The sequence below is a fragment of the Limanda limanda genome, chromosome 3 (genome assembly GCF_963576545.1).
Source record: "Limanda limanda chromosome 3, fLimLim1.1, whole genome shotgun sequence".
Lineage (NCBI taxonomy): Eukaryota > Metazoa > Chordata > Actinopteri > Pleuronectiformes > Pleuronectidae > Limanda > Limanda limanda.
The window spans coordinates 4,999,354-5,021,103 of NC_083638.1; the positions used below are offsets into that span (position 1 = coordinate 4,999,354).

Sequence of the window (21,750 nt, forward strand, 5' to 3'; positions counted from 1 at the left end):
GGTCAGACTCGGAGGCAGAGGAAGCAGCTGTGTCAGTCCAGGAGGCTGCGAGGTCACACGTTGTTGGGGCTAACGTTCTTCAGGTTGTTGAGCTCCAGCTCCAGTTGGCGTATTCGCACGTCCTTGGTGCTAAGCTCCTCCTTCAGCCGCCGGAGCTCGTCCTGCTGCCGGAAGAACATCCGCAGGAGCTGCAGAGGAACAGAGACATGGTGGAGCTGAGTCGGATCATATCACACTTATGTATCATAATACATTATATTAACATTATATGTTCAGGATGTAATAAGCATATTTGAATATTTGCACTACTGCACAAATTGAACTATTGTTGCTTTATTTTTCTCCTCATCTGTAAAGATATATATTTAGATATATATTTTATTTTCTATTTTAATTTTTGATATTCTATTTTATTCTATTTTATTGATATTCTATTTTATTCTATTTTATACTATTTTTTTTTTTTTGGTTGAAACTACTGAGCAATGCTTAAAGAGAGCCTGTGACCCAAGTATTTCATTGCCAGCGACTGCTTCATGTTATCTCTGTGCATTTGACAATAAAAATCTTGAATCTTGAATAGGGTTGCAAAGGGGTGGAAACTTTCCGGTAAATTTCCGGAAACTTTCCATGGGAAGTTTAGCTCGGGAATTTTGGGAATTTTGAAAAAAAAAAAAAAAAAACGCAAATTAGACGCTGGGCCATAAATGCATCATTCAAAACTCTATTCTAAAGATGTATGGAATGCAGCAGACACGGCACGTTGAGTTTCAACCCTCCACTGTGCATTCTTCCATCACATGCACAGATAACTCCCAGCATCCTTCACTCTACAGCAGGGCTACTGAGGCCTGCTGTAGAGTGCAGGACTAGTCAGGTAAGTTTCAATGATATTACTGGGAAAACATATTAGCATGCTGATTGAGGATTGTTCATCTGTTCATCTAGCCTATTTCCATTCATTTATCCATCAATTGTAAAATATGTTTACAGACGGTTCCAATTGTTTGGCTAACTATTTATATCTCTGGCATTGCATTAGCGTTTTTTTTACAAACTTTTTTCTCATCTTATTCTACAGAACAATGCCACGTGCACTATCTCATGTGTGGAGACATTTCACCCCATCCAATGTAGAAGGAAAGGTTGTGTACATTTGCAAATACTGTGCAAAGACCTATGTTAAGAATGACACAACGATGCAGAAGCATATAGTCAAGTGCCCAAAGTTTCTTCAGGGCTCAAATCAGCCTATGGCAAAACAAAATGTTTATATTTATGTCTGTATATGACAAGGTAAATACAGTTAGTATAAATTACCAACAACATTTCCAGTTAATTCCTGTTAATTCCCGTAAATTCCCGTTTATTCCCGTTAATTCCCGTTTATTCCCGTTAATTCCCATGGAAAGTTTCCAACTTTGAATATTCCCGGAATTTTGCAACCCTAATCTTGAATCATGATGTGATCAAAAGCTAAAGAACTTCTGATTTCAAAGTCAAGAATTAACTTTACATTTTTAGTTTTTACAAATTTCTTGATTTAACGTCCACTAACAAGATGTTTCGGCAGCAATTTATATCATTAATAAGTTATCAAACTTTTCACCTGATCAAACGCCTAAATGAATCAAACTATCCGAACTTTATCTTCAGATTTCCTTCTCTTATTTTTATTCTTTTGAATTTTGATCCCTGTTAGTTACCAGAGCCTGAACGATGTTTTCTAAGATGTCTTTATCAAACCCTAATGACAAAGAGGTTTGTGATTTTATAGTTTAACCATAAACAGAAAATACAAATAAAACACAAATGCAACCAAACATAAAGAACTTGTAAGAAAATGTATTTAAAAGCAAATCTTTTCTGTATTGTTTCCTATGGAAGATTAAAGTTCTACTGACACAGATATGTTGACTCATCTCTGCCAATTGAATTAAGTTTTAATGAGTTGATCTTTGACCTCATCACAGACCTCGTTCTCTGTCCTGGGGGGGACGTTCTCCAGCAGGTCGATGCCGTTCACCACCACGCTCTTCTTCTCCTTCACCGGGGCCTTGAACACTAACTGGTTTGGCCGCTGGTAACCTTCCTTCAGAGACATCAACACTGGGTCTGTTTGTACAAAGGGAGCAGAGCCTGTAAAAACCAGCACGACGCAGGAGTCCCACACGTCTGAGGTGTTGTTTACCTCTGTCGATGCCGCTCAGCCATTCGCTGGCAGAGAGCGCCGGTTCTGTTCCTGCTGTCATGGGGTAGATGTCCTCCTGGTATGTGTCTGACTGGAGAAACCAGGAAAACAACACATGATTTAGTGTTTTCTACAATAACATTTGGCATAGGGGATTATCTAAAACTTAGAATGTCTTCAGCAAAAAACATCTTTATCCTCAGTGCTCATTTATCAGTCAATGGTCTCAGTTTATCTTTCGTCTTCATGTTTTCATCTCAGTTTGTCAGCAGGATTATTCAAAAACATCTGAACGATTTCCATGAGGACCATGGGCCAAAAAATAACCTATTCAATTTCGTGCGAGGATCCAGGAATATATGTTCTATCGCTTTCTTTAACAAAGTGAGATTTTATTTTGAAATTTTCACAGATATCCCAGGGAATAACATGGATGTTGATGAAAGAAATAGAGCAATACTTTTCTTGGTTGAGGTATGGGTTCTACTGTCCTGGTTTGCTCTCAACTATTTACAAGAGACTGTTCTCACAAGAGATTTCTGTTTATTTCCTCCCACAATACTGGAAGTTCCTAAGTCATTATGTGCCTGACAAATGTAATATACTACATAAATAATTAATAAGTCCAAGAACAGAGACGAATTAGTTGATTCCATTATTTCATTTCACTCTTACCCTCCTCGGCACGATCATGGAAATGGGTTCGATCAAACCCTTCAGGGTGACGAGCTTGTAGAAGCGGAACACCTCGCAGGCCGACACGTCCAGCCCGTGCTTGGGCATCACGCCTGAGGGCGAGAACACAAGCATGTGGTGACTCTGTGTGCTCTTAGTATGTGAGATCACATGTTAGTGATGCACACGTGACTCACCCAGTCCTTTCTGTGGAGCCGGGGACCTGAACTCCATCAGATACTGCAAGTAGGGCTTCTCCGTGGTGATCTCAAAGTAACGGATGTTACCGTCCCCCTGCCGAGACACGGGGAAGGAAAGTAGTTCCTCTTCAAAGTTGTTCACATTAGACATTTTAATGCTCAAAGTTTACTAGAGCCTCTGATTCCCAAAGTAAATTGATGCTGCTTTGGATTTTGCTTCTTTAAATATTTACCTCTGCAAAGGAGGTTGTGTTTTCATTGCCTCATGTCTGTTTATTTATTTTTTTTAAAACTACTGAACTGATTTTCTTGAAGCTTTGTGGAAAGATGTGGTTTGGCCAGAGAAGAGCAAATTAACTTTTAAACAGATTCAATTAAGAGATGTATTTTTAACATCAAGATTTAGGGCGTTTTTTCAACAACTTTTGTGTTTTCTCAAGAAATACTGAAGAGATCTTTATGAAAAATATTCTATGGGAGGTGTTAATATCCATGAACAAGCTGAATTTGAAGCAGATCCTGAGAATAATCCAGATTTATGTCACTTTACCCATGATTCAAAGTTCAACCTTATTTAAAGAAATGCACAGGAGACAAAGAAGGAATTAAAGCTCTAATAACTAACAACAGCTTGTAACTGCTTCATGTGGTTGACTGAACACTCCTCCTGGACAAAGGACCAGCTGTCTCTCTTCATCCTTCTGCTAGTGTTTGTAAAATACTTGATTGTAAAATACTTGATGAAACTCAGAAGACAAAAAACCACAAATATAATTTTCTACAGGTGTTATGTGCAGGATGTTACTCAAACATGATTTATAATGTAAATACATACATAAACCTTTCATGGACTAAGTTTCTGACCTTATAGCCGTCCTATACATGTGTTATCCAAGAGTAAATATGGGAAATATTATAGTACTTTAAAATAAAGTCAATGTTATGGCACGGCCAGGGGAAGCTCTAACCTTTCCTGCCAGGTACAGCATGTGTGTGTCAGCGTCGTAGAAGGGAAACAACAGCCCTGAGAGCCCGTCTATATCCTCCTCCGCAATTGGCATCGACAAATCCTCCTGGGAAGAGCAGCACACTCACAGAATTAACACACACACACACGCACACAAACACTTGCTCCCCCCACTCTGGCATTATAGGCCTGAGCCATATGGAGGCGTTGTCTGACCTGATCCCACAGAGCGATCTGCCGGGTGTTCCAGCGAGAAACCCCCGTGGTGAGCAGCCGCTTCATGTTGCCCAGGAAAACCACTCGGTTTACACGGTGGTTCTTACAGCTGGCTTGCTGCAGGATCAACATGAACAGAGATAAGACAAAGCTTCAGTGCAACATGATCAGCCGCAGTTTTTACTCAGTTAAAGGTCCAGTTTGGAAGATTTAGGTGAAAGAAATTGAAACTGAATATAAAACGTCTTTCCTCTATCTGTACGAATTTGTTTTCTCTGCCCTGAAATGGCTTTATATTTACATCTCTACGGAAGCTGCCATGTTTTTTACAGTATTCAAAAGTGGACAAACTAAACACAGGAAAGGGGTATTCAGCTGCAACATGCAACTTCACCACTAGATGTCACTAAATTCCACACACTGAACCTTTAAGTCAGAGTTTTACATAATTTAAAATCCTTCGAATGTATTTCACTTGTACGAGCCAATAAACAGATTAACAGTCAGGTCACATGGTTATAAATAGATGTGTATTTAGGAGTTCTTCATGTCCACGCACACTCCAATACAAAGATCCGTCCCCTGGCTCTGACCTGCAGGACTCTGCCGGAGCGCGGCTCGATGACTCGCAGCGTCTTGTCCTTGCAGCTGGTGGCCAGCAGGCTGCCGTCCGTGTTGAAGGACATGCTGAGGATCACGTCGTGGTGACAGTCGATCATTTTCACCGGCTCTCCGATCTCCAGGTTCCAGATCAGGATCTGATGCGGCCGGGAAAAGATTGTGTGATTGTGTTGTGAGGTTGTGAATGAAGTCTGACCTTGTCTGGTTGTGGTGCTACAGACAAAAGTTTCTCTGCTGATCCAAGGTGAAGTATGAAGAATGTCTGATAGCACTTAAAAGGTTCCTCTTGAAATGAACTCAGTAACACACACTGATGATATAAACAGTATGTTAGTATATCATAGGGAGAATTTGAATCTCTGTGCTGGTGATGTCAGTCTATGCACAGTGTGGATTTAAGCTTGTTGTGTTATTGTTGTGTTACCTTGTAGTCGTAGCCGGCGCTGAAGAGGATGCCGCTGCTGGTGGGATGCCACTCGATCAGACCAACACGTCTGCTGTGCCCGTACAGCTCCAGCACCGCCTCGTTCATGTTGCGCCTCAGACCGCCCTCTGGGATCTCCCATACTCGCACCTGACACGTTCACACACACACACAGACACACACACACACACAATATATATGTGAATACACTGCACAACATCATAGAGCATGCACACAAAACACAAATATATAACAGCACTTTCATTTGAGCCTGAACGATTTGAGCCTTTTCACTGACATATCGGTAGCTGTATTTGCTTGATGATGATAAATTTAAGTTAAAATGTTTATTTACTTAATTTAAGTTCTCATAAATGGCTGCATTTGTACCTTTTCCATTAAAGTTGAATATATCGGCTAATATATCTGTATTGGGAAATATTTACTCCCTAATATTGACATCAGCCTGAAAAAAATCTATATTAGGTCGGGCTGTAATTCATATACAACAGGAAAGTAGGTGAATTATTGCGGAACACGTTTTTCTCATCTCATAACCGTGAACTGAAAAACTCAATCAGTGAGACGCAGCGACGGATCCCTCTGATCAAACACACCTCTTGCTATCGATGCAGGCCGCTGCATTAGGATTACAGTGGATTATAGTGATGGCTCCAGACTCTGTGTTGGAGCCGAGGAGATTATCCTCTAAACAAGTGAAAGCACTGGACAGGACTCGGTGCTTTCACTCTGCTGGACTCGGTCATGTTACAGGTGCATGTACTGGGAGGGAAAGGGCCACCGGGGGGGGGCTCTCTTATGGTTGATCATGTAACATGTGAGTGATAGTGACCGAGATGTGATTTTGAGTCTAATTTCATTTATGTTTGTCCTCTAATGGATTAATGCCTTGCTCAAAGTCATTTCACATCTGTCACTTGCCATTTCCAGGGCACTGACCCATAACAACATCATCGACCAGAATCCAATCACAAGCCTGAGTCTGAATCAGTGACCCTGTGAACGAGTGAATTGAATGATTACTGGATTGATGACCTGTTTACCCTCAGGGCCTGTGGGCCTTATTAGCTTCTGTGGTCGTCAACCTCAGCAGCTAATAAACTCACAGTTTCACTAATGCAGTGATTTCCTCATCCTCACAGTCATGAAGGGAAAGCTTTACGGTCTGTGATTCTCCTGTGGGTCACTCACCGACGTGTCCTCGGAGCAAGAGGCGATGATGTTTTCAAAGAACGGATTCCATTTGATGTCCAGCACGTTGCCTTGGTGACCACACACCTTTGGGTAGTGAGAGTCCAGGCGGCCGGCCTGGAACACAAAGACAGGAGCAGAAACATTTAATTTAGTTATTTGTTCTGTTTTGGAAAGTCAGGCAGGTGAAGTTTGTTTTTTAAATCACAATTTCACACTTTATTGGACACAATCAATACTGGATGTCTGAAAACATCTCCAACGATAAGACATATTTGTTATAGAGACAACATGAGATGAGCCATGATGAGCATCTTGTGGCCAAAAGTGGAATACACATATTACTGTATCTGTAGCTGCACTATAGACGTAGGCTAGTGAATATGTCTAGATTTCTGTTGCATTGCTGGAAATACTTCATTTTGGCAAAAAGGGCAAAAAGCTTGGAAACATTTTTGATTAATTTCTCGGACACTAGACTGTGGCACAGTCGAAGTACTAAATGAACTAATCAGTTATTCATTATTTTGTTGGAATACACTCACTTAAATATAAATGAAGCTACTTCCGAGAGACGAAAGTGGTAAATATTGCAGAGCTCCTGGTTGATAGTGTTTTCTTGTTGGAAGACAAACGCAGTCGTTGTTGATACTGAAATATAAATGAAGTGTTTTCGGTTGCATTTGTGCATTTTGGATGAGATTAGCTGGCGTGGTGGGCAGCATCTCTTCAGAGAGAGCAGCGGATATTAAATCAGCACGGAGAAATATTGAAGCAACTTTAAAATAACAAACCATGAGGTGTGCTGTTGACACCATCAATCACACAAGACAAATTAATGCGGATTTATAAGACTATGTCTGTGATAAAACATCTTGTGTCATAGAGCCCCCACAACTGCAGTAGAAAATATTGCTCCGATACCTAATAAGCAGTGATATACAGGATAAGAATTTATTAAATCTGCATTCCCCTATTCAGATAAAACAATTTGCTCATATTGACCTAAACATGACAAACTAATAAAACATGATCCCAGTTCAATCACATCAGTGAGATGATTCGATAAAATCCTGAGCAGAACAGAACAAAAACAGAGCTGGTTATTGCTCGGGGACGTCTGAGGCCCATTGTTATTGCAATAACCCACCGAGTCCACAGGGGGGCGCTGGCTCATAGCAGCCGAGACTGGAACCTTTTAACGTCTGTCGTGATGTCATGAATGTTTGATGACTTCAATCCACTGACCCCTTTTTTTTTTTATTTCCTCAGAGATTTGTTCAGCGTCCAGCCGCCTGATGTGTGTTAATGTGTGTGTGAGTGTGTGTGTGTGTGTGTGTGAGTGTGTGTGTGTGTGTGTGTGTGTGTGTGTGTGTGTGTGTGTGTGTGTGTGTGAGCACGTAAGCACTGTCCTCACTAAACCCTGCAGATTCACTCACTAACTCTCAGGCCTCTTAACAAACTCTCCTATGAATAATTAATGATTTACTATTTTCAGTAAAGTCTTGAAAATGTATCGCTGGCATCTCTGCACCATAACCTTTCAACTGAGTTAAATAAATACACCCCCCCCCTTTAATACTCTTCTTAACTAAAGTTACACATTTCATTTCATAAAATATCCAATTCCTGTTACAGCTCAAACAACGATTAACCACCGAAAATATAATTCGTTCTAAAAAATCCAGCTCATCATACAAATCCAAACCAAAGCTCACCAGTTCATAGATGATTCCTTCTATAATCAAGATCTCTGCATAAGAAACTCACAAAAAGCTTAATCTCCTTGGTGAAGATAATTATTATCCATCTAATAACTCCAGAATTCTCTCTCTGTCTGTTTCACATATCTCGAGAACTGTTCATCTTATCAGCTTCTCACTTGGCACGTGTATTGTTAGAGGCCCAAGGAAGTGGATTGATGAATTCCTGTTCGATTTGGACACGTGATAAGTTCAATAAAGAGGTGAACAGCTCTGTGTTTAGCAGCGGTGGTGCAGCGTCAGGGTTCCATGGACAGAGTCCTGAGTCACCACAGGCCAAACAAACAGCTCCTTCCAAACAGGCAGGGTTAGCAAGATGAGAGAAGAGGATCTAAGATCAGCAGCACATGTTAAAACCAGAGGAAAAATCCTCCGATAAAATGAAACGATGAGAGAAGAGAAAAGGACCGAGCGTACACAGAGTACAAAACCATCAGCATCATCCATTAACAGAATCTCAGACGCATCACATAATTTCATCAGATGTAACAACATTAGCTATGATGTAATTTCTTGAAGAGGAAGATGGTGAAGCCACAGCTTCGAGCGCTCTGTGACATCACTGTCTCGTTCCTTCCATGAAACTTTGGACCATGAAAGATTCTCACTGTGCTCATGTGGAAACTCAACGTAAACACATGCATGTTTTTAAATATCAGGAACGCATGAATCAAGCTCTTCCTTTGATGAGAAAATTGACATGTCTTGATAAATGCTTTTTCTATAGATGACTGGAAGGTTTTAACACGGCCTAGAAACATTAATAACCCTGGATCTAAGGGACTCCTGATTTAGCTGCCACTAATTACCTGCGAAGAAATGAAGTCTGATGGAAACTGCAGGGTTCAGAGGCCCAAGAGGTTTTATAAGGGATTATTAAACCATGACGGAACTTGAAATTATGAATACTATGGTTCATATGCGCCTCCAATGCTACCTATCTACCACAAAATACAAATAAAATATAGCCTGTGACATGAAAACAACACCAGTGCTCGTTGTCGCTCTGCAGCTCATCTCCGGAGACCTGCAGGCAGTGGTGTATAAAGTACTTTAAAGCCATACTTGAGTAAAAGTACAGATATCTTACCTGAAAGTGACTTCGGTAAATTTAGAAGTCACCCGTCAGAAAATGACTCGAGTAAAAGTATTAGAGTAGCTCATATTAAAAGTACTTAAGTATCAAAAGTATCTGGTGTTGAAATGTAGCAAATGTACCAAAATTAAAAATTCAAAGTGCTTTTTATAGTAGGTCTATACAGACACAAAACAACCCAAAATGTTTCTCCTCAATATTTATCTCAACTGACTGAAAAATTATAACAACAATATGAATATAATGTATAATTTTACAAATTTTGAACCCTAGATGAGAGAGAGTGAGAGAGAGAGCTGCGCCAACCTCCGCTGCTCAAGTAACGAGCCAGTTTGAGAATGTAAGAAGTAAAAAGTACAGATATTTTTGTTCAAATGTAACGAGTAAAAGTAAAAAGTCGTCAGGAAAAGAAGTACTCAAGTGAAGTACAGATATGTGAAAAATCTACTTAAGTTCAGTAACAAAGTATTTCTACTTTGTTACTTCCCACCACTGCCTGAAGGTCCCGTACAGATGTTACAGCTGCACAGGCATCTCACATTGACCCGTTATACATGTATATCCTCACTAGCTGCTGCTCTGTGATCAGAGTGTCACTACAACACTCAGAACAATCAGAGGATTCATGTTTTGAAAATATAACGTGGCTCCTGTGGCTGTAATGTGGATGAACTGAGGAGCTGCTCATATTTTAGTGAAACTAGTTTTTTAATTGTGCTGAGATCAGTTTCTTTAAGGACGTCACTGGTGAAGCGTATAAATCTGAGCAGAGGATTTACAGCAGAATGTGTCGGGTTTATTCTCCCGTATAAACGACCACTGCTCTGTGAACTGAAAAGAAAACACGGGCTGAGTCATGTTCAGTAAATCAGACAAATTGAATTTTCTCAGGGTTGTGCTTTATATCACGTTGACGGTCTAATGCATGTTCCTGGTGCTTCATATAGATGTGTATATATGTATATATAGATATATGTATGCATGCATGTGCTCTGCAGGCTGTGGACAGTCAGCTGCTTCACTCGCTGTCACTGGAGCAGTTGTTTCTCTGTACAATGAGAGACTTTGTTTACAGTGTTCAGTGACAAATTCAAATGAAATGGTGAGATTACTGTAACCAAGAAACAGCCATGTTTGTGAATGTGAGTTTTATCCATCACATGGTGGAGATACCCTTATAAAAAATAAAAAATAATCTGTGGAGCAAAGGAAACATGAGAATCTGCTGGCAAACAACAGAAAAATAGCAAAAACAAGAATATTTAATGCGCTTAATATTAATGTGCATCAATATAGTTGCAGCTAATGCTTGAAAACTCACAGAAATGATGAAATATCAAAACTGTTGTTATTCTGCTGATCGACTGATTGACCACTCAACTAATTCTAGGAGTAGTAATTCTATAGAGATAGTAAGTGAATCAGAAAGCAGCAGACTCTCTGCTCCCTGTTCCTCGGAGCTGATGAAGAAGTGTTTGTGACCTTGTGTGTCACTTCCTGTGCCGGGCCGGGCGCCAGGTGGTTCACCAGCGGTGGTCCTTCCTCTGGCCAGTGACGGCGTCTGGGGCCGAACCATATGGTCGTCTCGCCGGCTGTCATCATCATATCACGTCTGCTATGGTCATACCTCGCCATTTAAAATAAAATCACTAGTATGAGAGTCAAATTTGATTTTGAATTTTATGTTTTACTGATTTTTTTCGACTTTGTTTGAAGATGACCGCAAACGATTCGGAATTTTGGTCATTTTTTGACCTTTTTCTGATCACATCTCTTAAACAGAGCTGACAGCCATTGACTCTGGTTAATAGATGACTCGTGACATCCATCTGTTCACCACACCTCCTTCTGGTTAGAAATATATTCAGCAGGTTGGTTTCCTTTGGATAAATCTAATCTATAACCCAAACATATTACACTCTAAATGTATGCTGCTGGGTTTGGAAGTGACCGATAATCAGAATTTTTAAAACCCACAAACATTTCACCAACGCTTTTATATGCTGCAGAAATAACCATCTTCTTAAGGAGTCACTTAAGTTTGCTGACTGATTGTTTTGGCGTGTGGACTCTGCATTAGAAGCCGTCGTCTGTTCTGCTGCTGAATATGATAAACACCATCTCTGAACCCGTCAAGTCAGCAGAAACCACAGCAAATGCTTCGGTGCAATACACTCACCAGGAGGAAATCGATGAATATGATCTCTGGACGGGTGGAAAGAGTCTTAACACAGCATTAAAAATAACTGTAATATGAGTTTCAGCTCATGAATTATAAATTACTGTTGATTATTATGTCCAAAAGGTATTTGTCAACCCTAGAAGATAAATATGTTACTAAACAGAAGTGAGAACACTTGAGAAGAAGATTTTTCTTTTGTTTAGTTCCTGAGAGATTAACTTTCATCAATCAGCAAATAAAAGTGAGAACCAACACAACGATATCAGCTATCCCTGACTGAAAGAAATGAGCTCATATCCTGAGTACATCTCTCATTAACACAAACAGTATCATTTAATCCTTTCTTCATCAGTGATTAATTAAAATATATTAGAGTTACCACAGAGTAGTTACATCTGAAACCAGCCAATAAGACCAACTCCTTTTGTCTGTGCAAGCCACCATTCATAAATAAACCCTGTAGTGGGTTGTGTTACTTCCTGTGAAGCTGTGTCTTCAAATTTAAAAGTGGAAAAAAACTTTTATTTTATGAAATGTGTAATCAAGTGATGGACGTGAGCCCTTATTGTGTCGTTTGATTCTCAGTATATATTAAAAACTTGAATATTAAAAAAAGCTGATATGATTATAGCACTTTGCACCAACTCTCTGATACACACACGCACACGCACACACACACACACACAGAACAACTCATGATGTCGTACAGTAAAATTCAGCTGAGCTCTCACTGAACACTTGTTGATAACAGACTTTTCAAGCACTTTGACAGAGTCTCTGGTAAAGAGGCAAAGCACAAACTGGTTTCTCAGACCCACAATGCATCATAACCAGTGGAAAGATAACTCGTATTGCACTTAACACTAGATTCTTCACATCAAACCCAGTGTCACCACAACAAATCAACTGTTTCAGATAAATGCAGAAGATTTAACACAGACAATTAATCACTTTACCCTGTAAATCTAAAATGTGTATCTTTAAGGTTTATCAGCTCAAGAGAATAAGGGGAAGCAGTTACCTGAACCACAGGGATGACGATGAAAGATCCTCCGCCCGAACTCTCCGTGACCACCGCGAGGAACTTGGAGTTGACGGCACAGAAGTGGTTGTCATGGACGTTCTTGGTGATGGGGACACCGTCGAAGCAGTGCTCCCGGTTGGTGACCTTCCCGTAGACATTTCGAAACTTGGAGCTTCGGTAGGTCGGACGCCATGACATCTGAGGAGGAAAAGGTCAAATCGTATTCATTCTCTCTAATTGGAGCATCCATCCATCCAATTACATGTTTAGACCAGAGATGTTCAAAACACATTTATATAAACCTGAGAGGAAAAGTCTCACATTTTAGTTGGAACTAGACAACTAGGCATTTTGAATTTTGCCTGATACGACTCAATTAACTTGCTATCGATTGATGAATTGATGATTTGCTTCAGGACCTTTGTGTTTAGATTGTGCATCCACTTTAGAATCTCAACACCAATGCCATTTGTTTGACATTTGCTTTTGCATCTCCACCATCGGGTAAATGTGAAAAAATAAACCAAGTAGCAATTTTTAACATTAAATAAGAACACCACAATAAGATATATATTTAGATGTATATATTTTATTTTCTATTTTAAATTTTTGATATTCTATTTTATTCTTTTTTGTTCTATTTTTTACTATTTCTATTTTTATTTATTTTTTTGGGTTGAAATTACTGAGCATTGCTTAAAGAGAGCCTGTGACCCAAGTATTTCATTGACAGTGACTGCTTCATGTTATCTCTGTTCATTTGACAATAAAAATCTTGAATTCTTGAACCACAATGAATGAAAAACAAGCTTATTTTAACTTTTGTTCCACATTGGGAATGTTGTACCCAATGATGGCTGCAAGAAAGAATCAGTGAAAGTCTAATGTCACATTGAGCAAACCCACAGTTGCAGGGTGGGTTGTCCCATCTGTGCAGACATGACAACAGTCACACATTTGTGTGAAGTCGCCCAAATTGGTGCAGAGAGTGAGACATTTGAAACAGGATGAAAACTGTTCTGACGCTTCATGTTAGAGCCTCAGAGCCAGTGAAGAATGGAACAATATTAAAGACCTTCCTCCACATAATCACAGAAAGACAAGGAAAATGATGAATCTCTGACGAGCACATTACTGCAAGTGCTGTTTGTTTCCCTCAGTTTGAGTTCATGCAGATCCTCCACCAGAGAACAGCAGCCTTTGTTCGCAGCCACCACACAAAACAAAAGAGAAGTGGTCACGCTCGACTCAAGAACTTTCTTTTGTTTGGGACTTCACCACCAGAACGCATCGAAGGAGCGCTGGACTTCTGGCTCAAAACTTGACTCAGCCACAGGAAGTGGAAGTGAAATGACCTTTGTCCCACAGGGGAAAGTTGTGGGGGATTTCTCGGTAATGAATTCGGAAACTTTTAAAGAAAATCTCCTGAAAAACTCGGATCTAATCGACATGATTGATGGAGACTTAGTTCAGTTCAGGAGACGAACTGAGGAGGAAAAGAGTTTAAGATTCGTGTCGGATCAGTGGCAGCAACACTGGATGACATCAGGCAACTCCTCTATTCAGTATTGTTCCCCGGATAAGGGTGGGGGGTGTGTGGGGGGGGGGGGGTATTACACATATGCACACACAAACATCCGATGACCGTGCTGCTGCCATCGTCTTTCCCTGTTCGGGCCCATCTCACAAGTCTTCAGCACCGAACACATGTGGAGTTTATTAAGTGCACAAGGTTACAGTCATTCTTCACCTCCACCAAGGAGGTTATGTTTTCACCTCTGTCTGTCTGTTTGTTTGTTTGTTTGTAAACAAGATTACACAAAATCTACAGAACAGATGAATACAAAACTTGGTGGAAGGATGCGGAATGGGTCAGGGAAGAGCTCATTAGAGTTCTGTGAGGATCCAGATCAGGGGGTGGATCAACAAAGCTGTCCATCACTTCTTAAACTTCTTGTGAGAGTGAGCTTTTTTTTTAATTTTGACATACTTCCCACTGAATAATTCATGGATCTATGAAAAAATCTGACACATTTAGGGAACTGATGTCAATGAGTTTGTGTATATCGGTGCAAATTTTGGTTCCAAGGAACTTGGTGGAAATATCGGACATGGACCAAGAATAAAAAACATTTCACATACGGTGCTGAAATGATTTTTTGATTATTTTTGTAATAGTTTATAAAACATTATTAGATTTGCACTGAATCCACTATATTTGCTGTCTATGATAAGTTTATGAAATACACATTTTTCAACAATAGATTTCACTTATAGATGGTTTTCTGTGATCACCTCTGTCTGTCTGTTTGTTTGCTTGTTTGTAAACAAGATTACACAAAATCTACAGAACAGATTAACACAAAACTTTCCCAACGAATAATTCATCGGGCTATGAAAAACATTGGAAACATTTAGGGAACTGATATCAATGATAAATTTGTATCTAGTGGAACAAAATATATAGTTTGATTTTTTTCAGCTGCTGTACAGTACAAATTCGGTCGACAAACATATATGTACCTTCAATATGTGGCTGAGATAATGTGGATTCATACGAGCATCAGTTTATATACGAATCTTCAATTGGGTTTGAATGTCAAAACGAACATGATGGAGATATGAGATCTTCTGAATGCCATCCTTGTATCTTTATAATTTCACATATGGTGCTAAAATGATTTGTTAATTATTTTAGTAATTGTTCATGAAATTATTAGATTTGCACTGAATCCACTATATTTGCCAGCTTCTGTCCATTATAAGTTCATGAAATACAACTTTTTCAACAATGGATTTCACTTCCTGTGATTGATGGTTTTCTGTGATCAAAACAAAAAACTTGACCATGAGAATGAAATGTACGCAGATTCCCATGTGAGCTGTCTCGACCCTCGTCCCTTGAAGGTCCACGTCCTCCGCTCTGTGGCCGTGTCTGTGTGAGCAGGATAATAGCAGCTTGTTGAGGGATGAATGTAGAACAGAAGAGGAGCAGAAAGTGGCCTGAGGGACGGTTAGAGGAGAGAGAGAGACGGGGGAGACTCATCTGCTTTGAGCTCTCTCTCTTTACAAGGATGCTCATTCACGGGCCGCTGGCGTATGATACAGAGAGGATGTCTGTGTGTTTGTCTGTGTGTGTGTGTGTGTGTGCAGTGATGTGCTCATAAACAAAAACACAGCAACTAAGAGAGCAACTGACTGTTTCTACATCACAAGACTCGTGCACTTGTGCATTCCTTCCAGGGCAACACAGCATGAGACCTGAACTTTGCAGCTACACTGTTTTCTTGCACATTTCCCCCATTATACTAACTTTTTTATGTCAAGTTTCTACTATTCAACCCAGCTCGGAGCAGCACCAATGTCCTGATGGAAAACGTCCCCTTACCTTCCCAGTGTCCCTGAGGCCTTCCCAGTTTGCAAACCTCCTCCTTCCTTTCCTAACTGAGCCGCCAGGATCTCCGCTCTCCCTTCCTTCCCCTCCAGAACCGAGCAGACGGCATGTGTGTGTGCCTTCGCTCTCATGCATCCACCCCCCCCTTCACTCCTTTAAACTCACTCTTCCCACCCTCTTCTCCTCCTCCTCCTCCTACTCACACTGATAGCCAGAGGACTGTAGCACTCCCCATCCTGCCTTTCACTCAGACCTCTGTGTCTCTCTCTGCCTCCACCACAGTCAAAGCTCCGGCCCGGCAGAAGTAGACGATTTTGATTAGAAGCCATTCATCCTGCTTCCTTTCCCACACACTGCTTGTTTAGAATCAGGACGGCCCTTTCTCCCCAGCAACACCAGCAGTTCTTCACTCCCCTCCATCATGAAGACGATCCACATTTTAAAAATTTTCAAAACAACAAATCTCATAGCGGCCGATTGGTCTTTATAAGATATTGTTTGTATCCTTTTTGAAATGCCAATTAAAGATTTACTGGAGCTGAAGAAAACCTCAGATTGTTCCTCAATGACGTCTTTCACTTCCAAGTTCCTGAGTCGACCCCTCAGGTCAATACAACCGATGCAGGTGTTATACTGAAAATTGTGTCCCCTGGTGACGGTGTGTGTGCGTTTGAAATGTAGATGGAGCCCTGCAGGTTCACTGTGGAGGAGGTTTGCCTTGACCTCTTGGCTTGGTGTGTGTGTGTGTGTGTGTGTGCGTGTGTTTGTGTGTGTGTGTGTGTGTGTGTGTGTGTGTGTGTGTGTGTGTGTGTGTGTGTCAGTAACTGTGTCCATGCCTGACCATGTGTTGTGTGTTTGCACCAGTTTACATTTACTGTAGTTTGTGGCTGTGAGGCACAGACCACTCGAGACAGTGTGTTTATTGAGTTTTTTTTTACATCTCGCCTCAGGACACTGCTCCTGCTGTTTGGTGCTCACTCAATCTTTTTCTTTCTGTTGGAGTTTTTCAGCCTTTTCCCTAAAAGCAGCACATTTTCTGTCTCTGTTGAAAACAATCCCACAAGAAGCGAGTCACACCCGACTCAGTTCTAGCAGCGATATGCGTTGAGACGTTCAGATTTTGTTAGATTCGAAACAGAAACACCAACCAGCTCTCATATTCTTACTGAAAGATGTGATGAAGCACTAAAAGTCTCATTGAAATGAAGAAAACATGTTTTATACCAACTATTCTCCCCACAAGTAGTTCGACAGAATGTGGACTTTAGACTGTGTTTAACCAAAAGTGAAGCCAAAGCATCTCAATCGAGTAAAGGTCATAAATCCTGCCTGCTCCATGTTAACGGACAGGACATAGGTCCATCGAAACAGTACATTTTCTAAGACATAGTTTAGGTTTGTTTTTAACCAGGTATTTGATGCTATAAGTCACGATTGACAGTTGAGACTGACTCCACTACTGCGGACTCTGGCTCCAAACGTGTGACATGGCACCATTCTTCATATCCATGAAGTTTGGCTTCATTTCTGAATAGTGAAATGAAGTGACGATGTGGTGTCCATCTTTATAGATATGAGATAAAAAACAGCATTGACAAATTCGAAAACAAATAGAAGCTAAATAATAATCACTAAAATTGAAAACTTGACTCTTCTCTTCAGTTGTCTGAGCTGCAGTCGAATGTTCCCTCGATTCCCAAACTGCTCACAGGCAATGACAACACACAGACTCAGTATGAACCACAAAAGACCATTCAGTCTCCACCAAATAAAATCAAAGAGTAGAACTACTCCAGTCAGGATTGTCTGTGTGTTGGGGCCAAATAAGGAAGTGGAACCATCTGAGCTAATGTTCAGTACAGAAAGAAAGTCTGCAGGGCGACAGTGCCTCTTGTCACTCGGACATAGTGAAGCTCTGTTGTCGTGTCATCATCCGTCTTTTCCTCCGCTCTCTTGGCACCGACACTGTACAGTCATTTATGATGACTTCCCCTCACTGCAAGACGTTGATTGAACAAAACGAGAGATATCCTATTGGCAGAAATGTCCTCTCAGCGTGAAGTGGGACTCACACAGGAAGTGTCACAGCTCAGCTGAAAGCACTGGAATGCTTTCTACGCTGCGTTGGTGATGTGTGCCGTGGTGATGTCTGATGGGACGTGGTTCTAAAAGGCTTCTGTGTGCTGTTGTTGATTATCAGAGCAAAGTGTAAGTCATCAACATCACTCAAGCATGTTAATCCAATGCACAAATGGTCACCCTATATGTAATACAGCACAGAAACTGAATCAGCTCTTTCTTAAGAGGGAATCAAACTGTCATCTGACCCAAAGTGCATTTAAGGAAACGTATCACAAATACAAATAAACTTGGGTCAATATAGTCAGCAGAGGTGACACTAGGTTTTAGATTTCAGAGGATAAGAAAGCTTATCCAAAAACCCCTTGACATTTGTAATATTTGTCTTTTACCAATACTGTGACCCAGTAGCTCTTGACTTTTATTTAACAAAGGCTTAATAAACCAAACTGCACACGCTCAGAGATATCAGTTATTTTAATGTGCCAGATATTTTAGCCAAGGTCCATTAATTATTCCCTGGAAAATAAAATAAAAACTAAAGAAAATGAAGAATCAATGAAGAAAATCATGAATCTGCCTCTTTGTCCAGATCAGCACCAAAATGTTGTGGTTTCTTCCTTGTCTCAGCCTCATTGTCGGATACAATTAAAACTTAATGACAAAAGTATGAGCAGCAACTAAAGGAGAAGTTGGAACCTCCTTGAAAGGTGACCTACATGTTTCCATGCGACAATACTAAAAAAAAAAAAAAAACACTTAGAAAATGCTTGATACTTAAGCATCTTAGTGAAAATCTAGTAAATAGAATCCTCGTCCAACACTGCAGGCAGAGGCAGCTGTTAGTGGCACACGGAATAAAACAGAACAGAATAGATTTCACACACCTGCTCCGGCGGCCAACACTAAATCACTCCATCTGGCTTTGTATCTGATTTTCCAGACGGCCGGTTCGGGAATGTTGGAAAGGTGAAATGTTTTATTTGAGCCCGCATCAATTTCAATCAGCTGAAAATAGAGGTCACCAGAGCGACTGGAACTCGACCACTTCCCATTAACGTCTAGTGTCTTATTTCTGGAGTTTATCGGACAGTTAACAACACACACAAGACTGAGGTGTTACACGTCCCATTAAAGAGTAGGGTGTCAGAATATAAATCAAGTCCGCTCTGTAACCAGCTCTGTCTCTTCTGGAGGTGGTCGTGCAAAACTACAGTTTACAGCCATGTTGTAAAAATTCATGGCTCCCATGGGATGATTTGTTATAACTTTATCAAAGGTCAAACTATTAATTCAGCACTTTGCGACTTGATGATCAAATATCTACAGATCTTCTGTGCCTGATTTCTTTCTTCAAGATGCATGAATGATTTCCTTGAGTGAAAAAAGATGCCCTATCTCACAGAGAAAGTGAAAAATAATAACGGGTTCTTCCCTGATCAATATTACTATATCTTTCCATCAAGTTTAGTGGAAATCCGTCCTGTAGTTTTTGAGTAATCTTGCTCACTAGCAGACAGGCCTGTAAACATAACAGTTATCATCCTAAAAGATGTTAGCATTCTAACCTGCAAAATTATGCAATACGAATAATCTTTATTTATTGAGCACTTAAAACTCAAATTTCAAAGTGTTTGGAACTTGTTGTTGGAATCTGCTAAACATCAGCACCTCTCATGTCTCTATGAACCAAGTCGCCTTTACCCGTCTTTGCCCCACAGATCCAGATCCACTGCTGCATGAGCCGGGGGTGTGTGTCTGCATAATGATCCGGTATTACTCTGTGATAATGGCAGGAGATGCAGCAGCTAATGGCAGCTCTCAGGTTTTACACCGGCCCTATTAAGCAGCGGTAATAGTGCAAAGAGCGCGCTGCTCAAGGACAGGAAACCGAGAAGCGCAGCTGAAGGGCACTTATCAGAGCGAGGGAACATGGAGGAGTGGGAGTCCAGGAATCCATCCTACATAGTTTGTTGACATGTGTTCATCCTGGGAATACAATCACTATACTGTAGTATTTCTCAGGAATCCATACATACATGCTCACAAATAACTAGTTCTAGATACTAATAACTAGTTCTAGCACCATAACAAGCATACTTGAATATTTGCACTACTGCACAAATTGAACATTCATCTGTAAAGATATATATTTAGATGTATATATTTTATTTTCTATTTTAAATTTTTGATATTCTATTTCATTGTTATTCTATTTTATTCTTTTTTATTCTATTTTATACTATTTCTATTTTTATTTTATTTTTTTGGGTTGAAATTACTGAGCATTGCTTAAAGAGAGTGTGTGACCCAAGCATTTCATTGACAGTGACTACTTCATGTTATCTCTGTTCATTTGACAATGAAATCTTGAATCTTGAATCTTGAGATATTTTCTTAATCTTTCTTTCTGTCAGATGAAATATTTTACATACAAACACAAATCAGAGATACATTTTCTATTTTGCACTTATGGTCAGTCATCTTGAAGAAAAACCTCAAGAAAGGTCTTAATAATTAAAGGGATTAATCATTTCCCCTGTGTTCACTTTGGCTTTTCCCCCGGGAGTTTGCTGCCACATGCTTTTTGGAGCGTAATGATTTGAGCCGGGCCCCACACCCCAAATGACAGAAGGGGGTTGCAGACGCAAGGTGTGAAAAGAAAAAAAACAAAAAACAGAGAAACCAGAGGAGGTGTGGAGCAAAGAGACAAATGACACTCACACAGAGAAGGGAACAGTGTCTCAAAGAGAAGAACGAGGGACTGAAGGTGAAAGAGACGAGTCGATAAGAAGAGAAAAGAGAGGAAGAGAAGAGTGCAGTGGCTGGAAGGATGAAATATTTAAAGAAACAAAGAAAAGAGCAGACAGAGAGGAGGAGGAGGAGCAGACGAGGCTTTTACCCGGCAGAGATTAAATCCCCTCTGTTAAACCACCTGCGCACTCCACGGTGTGCAGACACACACACACACACACACACACACACACACACACACACACACTAACACTGATATTTTCAGAATTTAATAACTGTAGCCAGTCAAAAATATAATAATATCAGTGTCAATGCTCCATCCTCAGAGCTGTAAATAAATAATAATACTTGCTATAGTTATATTGTGTGTTTTATTTCTGTATGAAGTTTACTTTAAATACAGTAACAAAATGGATATTTGAAGAGACAGAATGAATTTCACATGGCAGACACTTCTTAGAGCAAAGCTAACACCTAAAGATAATTGAAATTATGTTCAGGAGGAAGCTCACAAGCTCTGACAGGAGCGACTCTATAGAAAGTTGATTTATGGCACAGTGCACAACCATCAGCTCTAAAATGAAAGCCCTCTGGCCGGGGTTCAAAACGAGAAAGCTAAATGGCAACGAGTCCAAAACGCAGACGCAGGAGAGAGAGGAGCACTTTCATCAGATTATTGAAATCCATCACTGAAACAAGACCACAGGAACGGCTCTGTGGGAGGAGCTATTACTTCACATTTGCTAAGAGAGACTGCGTTTCCAAACATGAAGGTGACGGCTGGGGAGTCTGATAGTTAGCAGCATTACACAAAAACTGTCTCTAATAACATGAAACTTGGAGGAAGGATGTGATTCAGGGAAGAACCCAATACATTTTACTTTGGATCTTGATCACGGGACGGATCAAGGAGTCTTTGAGTTTGAGATGAGGCTTCTTTCTTTTACATTTC

At 40.3% G+C, this 21,750-nt stretch overlaps 1 protein-coding gene across 1 annotated transcript; it reads right to left on the minus strand.

Moving 5' to 3' along the window:
* On the minus strand, nucleotides 1-12,769 carry coro2ba (coronin, actin binding protein, 2Ba). The gene is made up of 11 exons (XM_061068322.1): nucleotides 12,569-12,769; nucleotides 6,507-6,623; nucleotides 5,295-5,444; nucleotides 4,843-5,007; nucleotides 4,250-4,366; nucleotides 4,035-4,139; nucleotides 3,064-3,160; nucleotides 2,867-2,979; nucleotides 2,192-2,282; nucleotides 1,976-2,115; nucleotides 1-188 (listed from the first exon to the last, which is right to left on the minus strand). Exons 1-11 carry the CDS (start codon nucleotides 12,767-12,769, stop codon nucleotides 54-56), a joined length of 1,431 nt encoding a protein of 476 aa, XP_060924305.1. The 3' UTR covers nucleotides 1-53.
* Nucleotides 12,770-21,750: the final 8,981 nt, after the last annotated feature.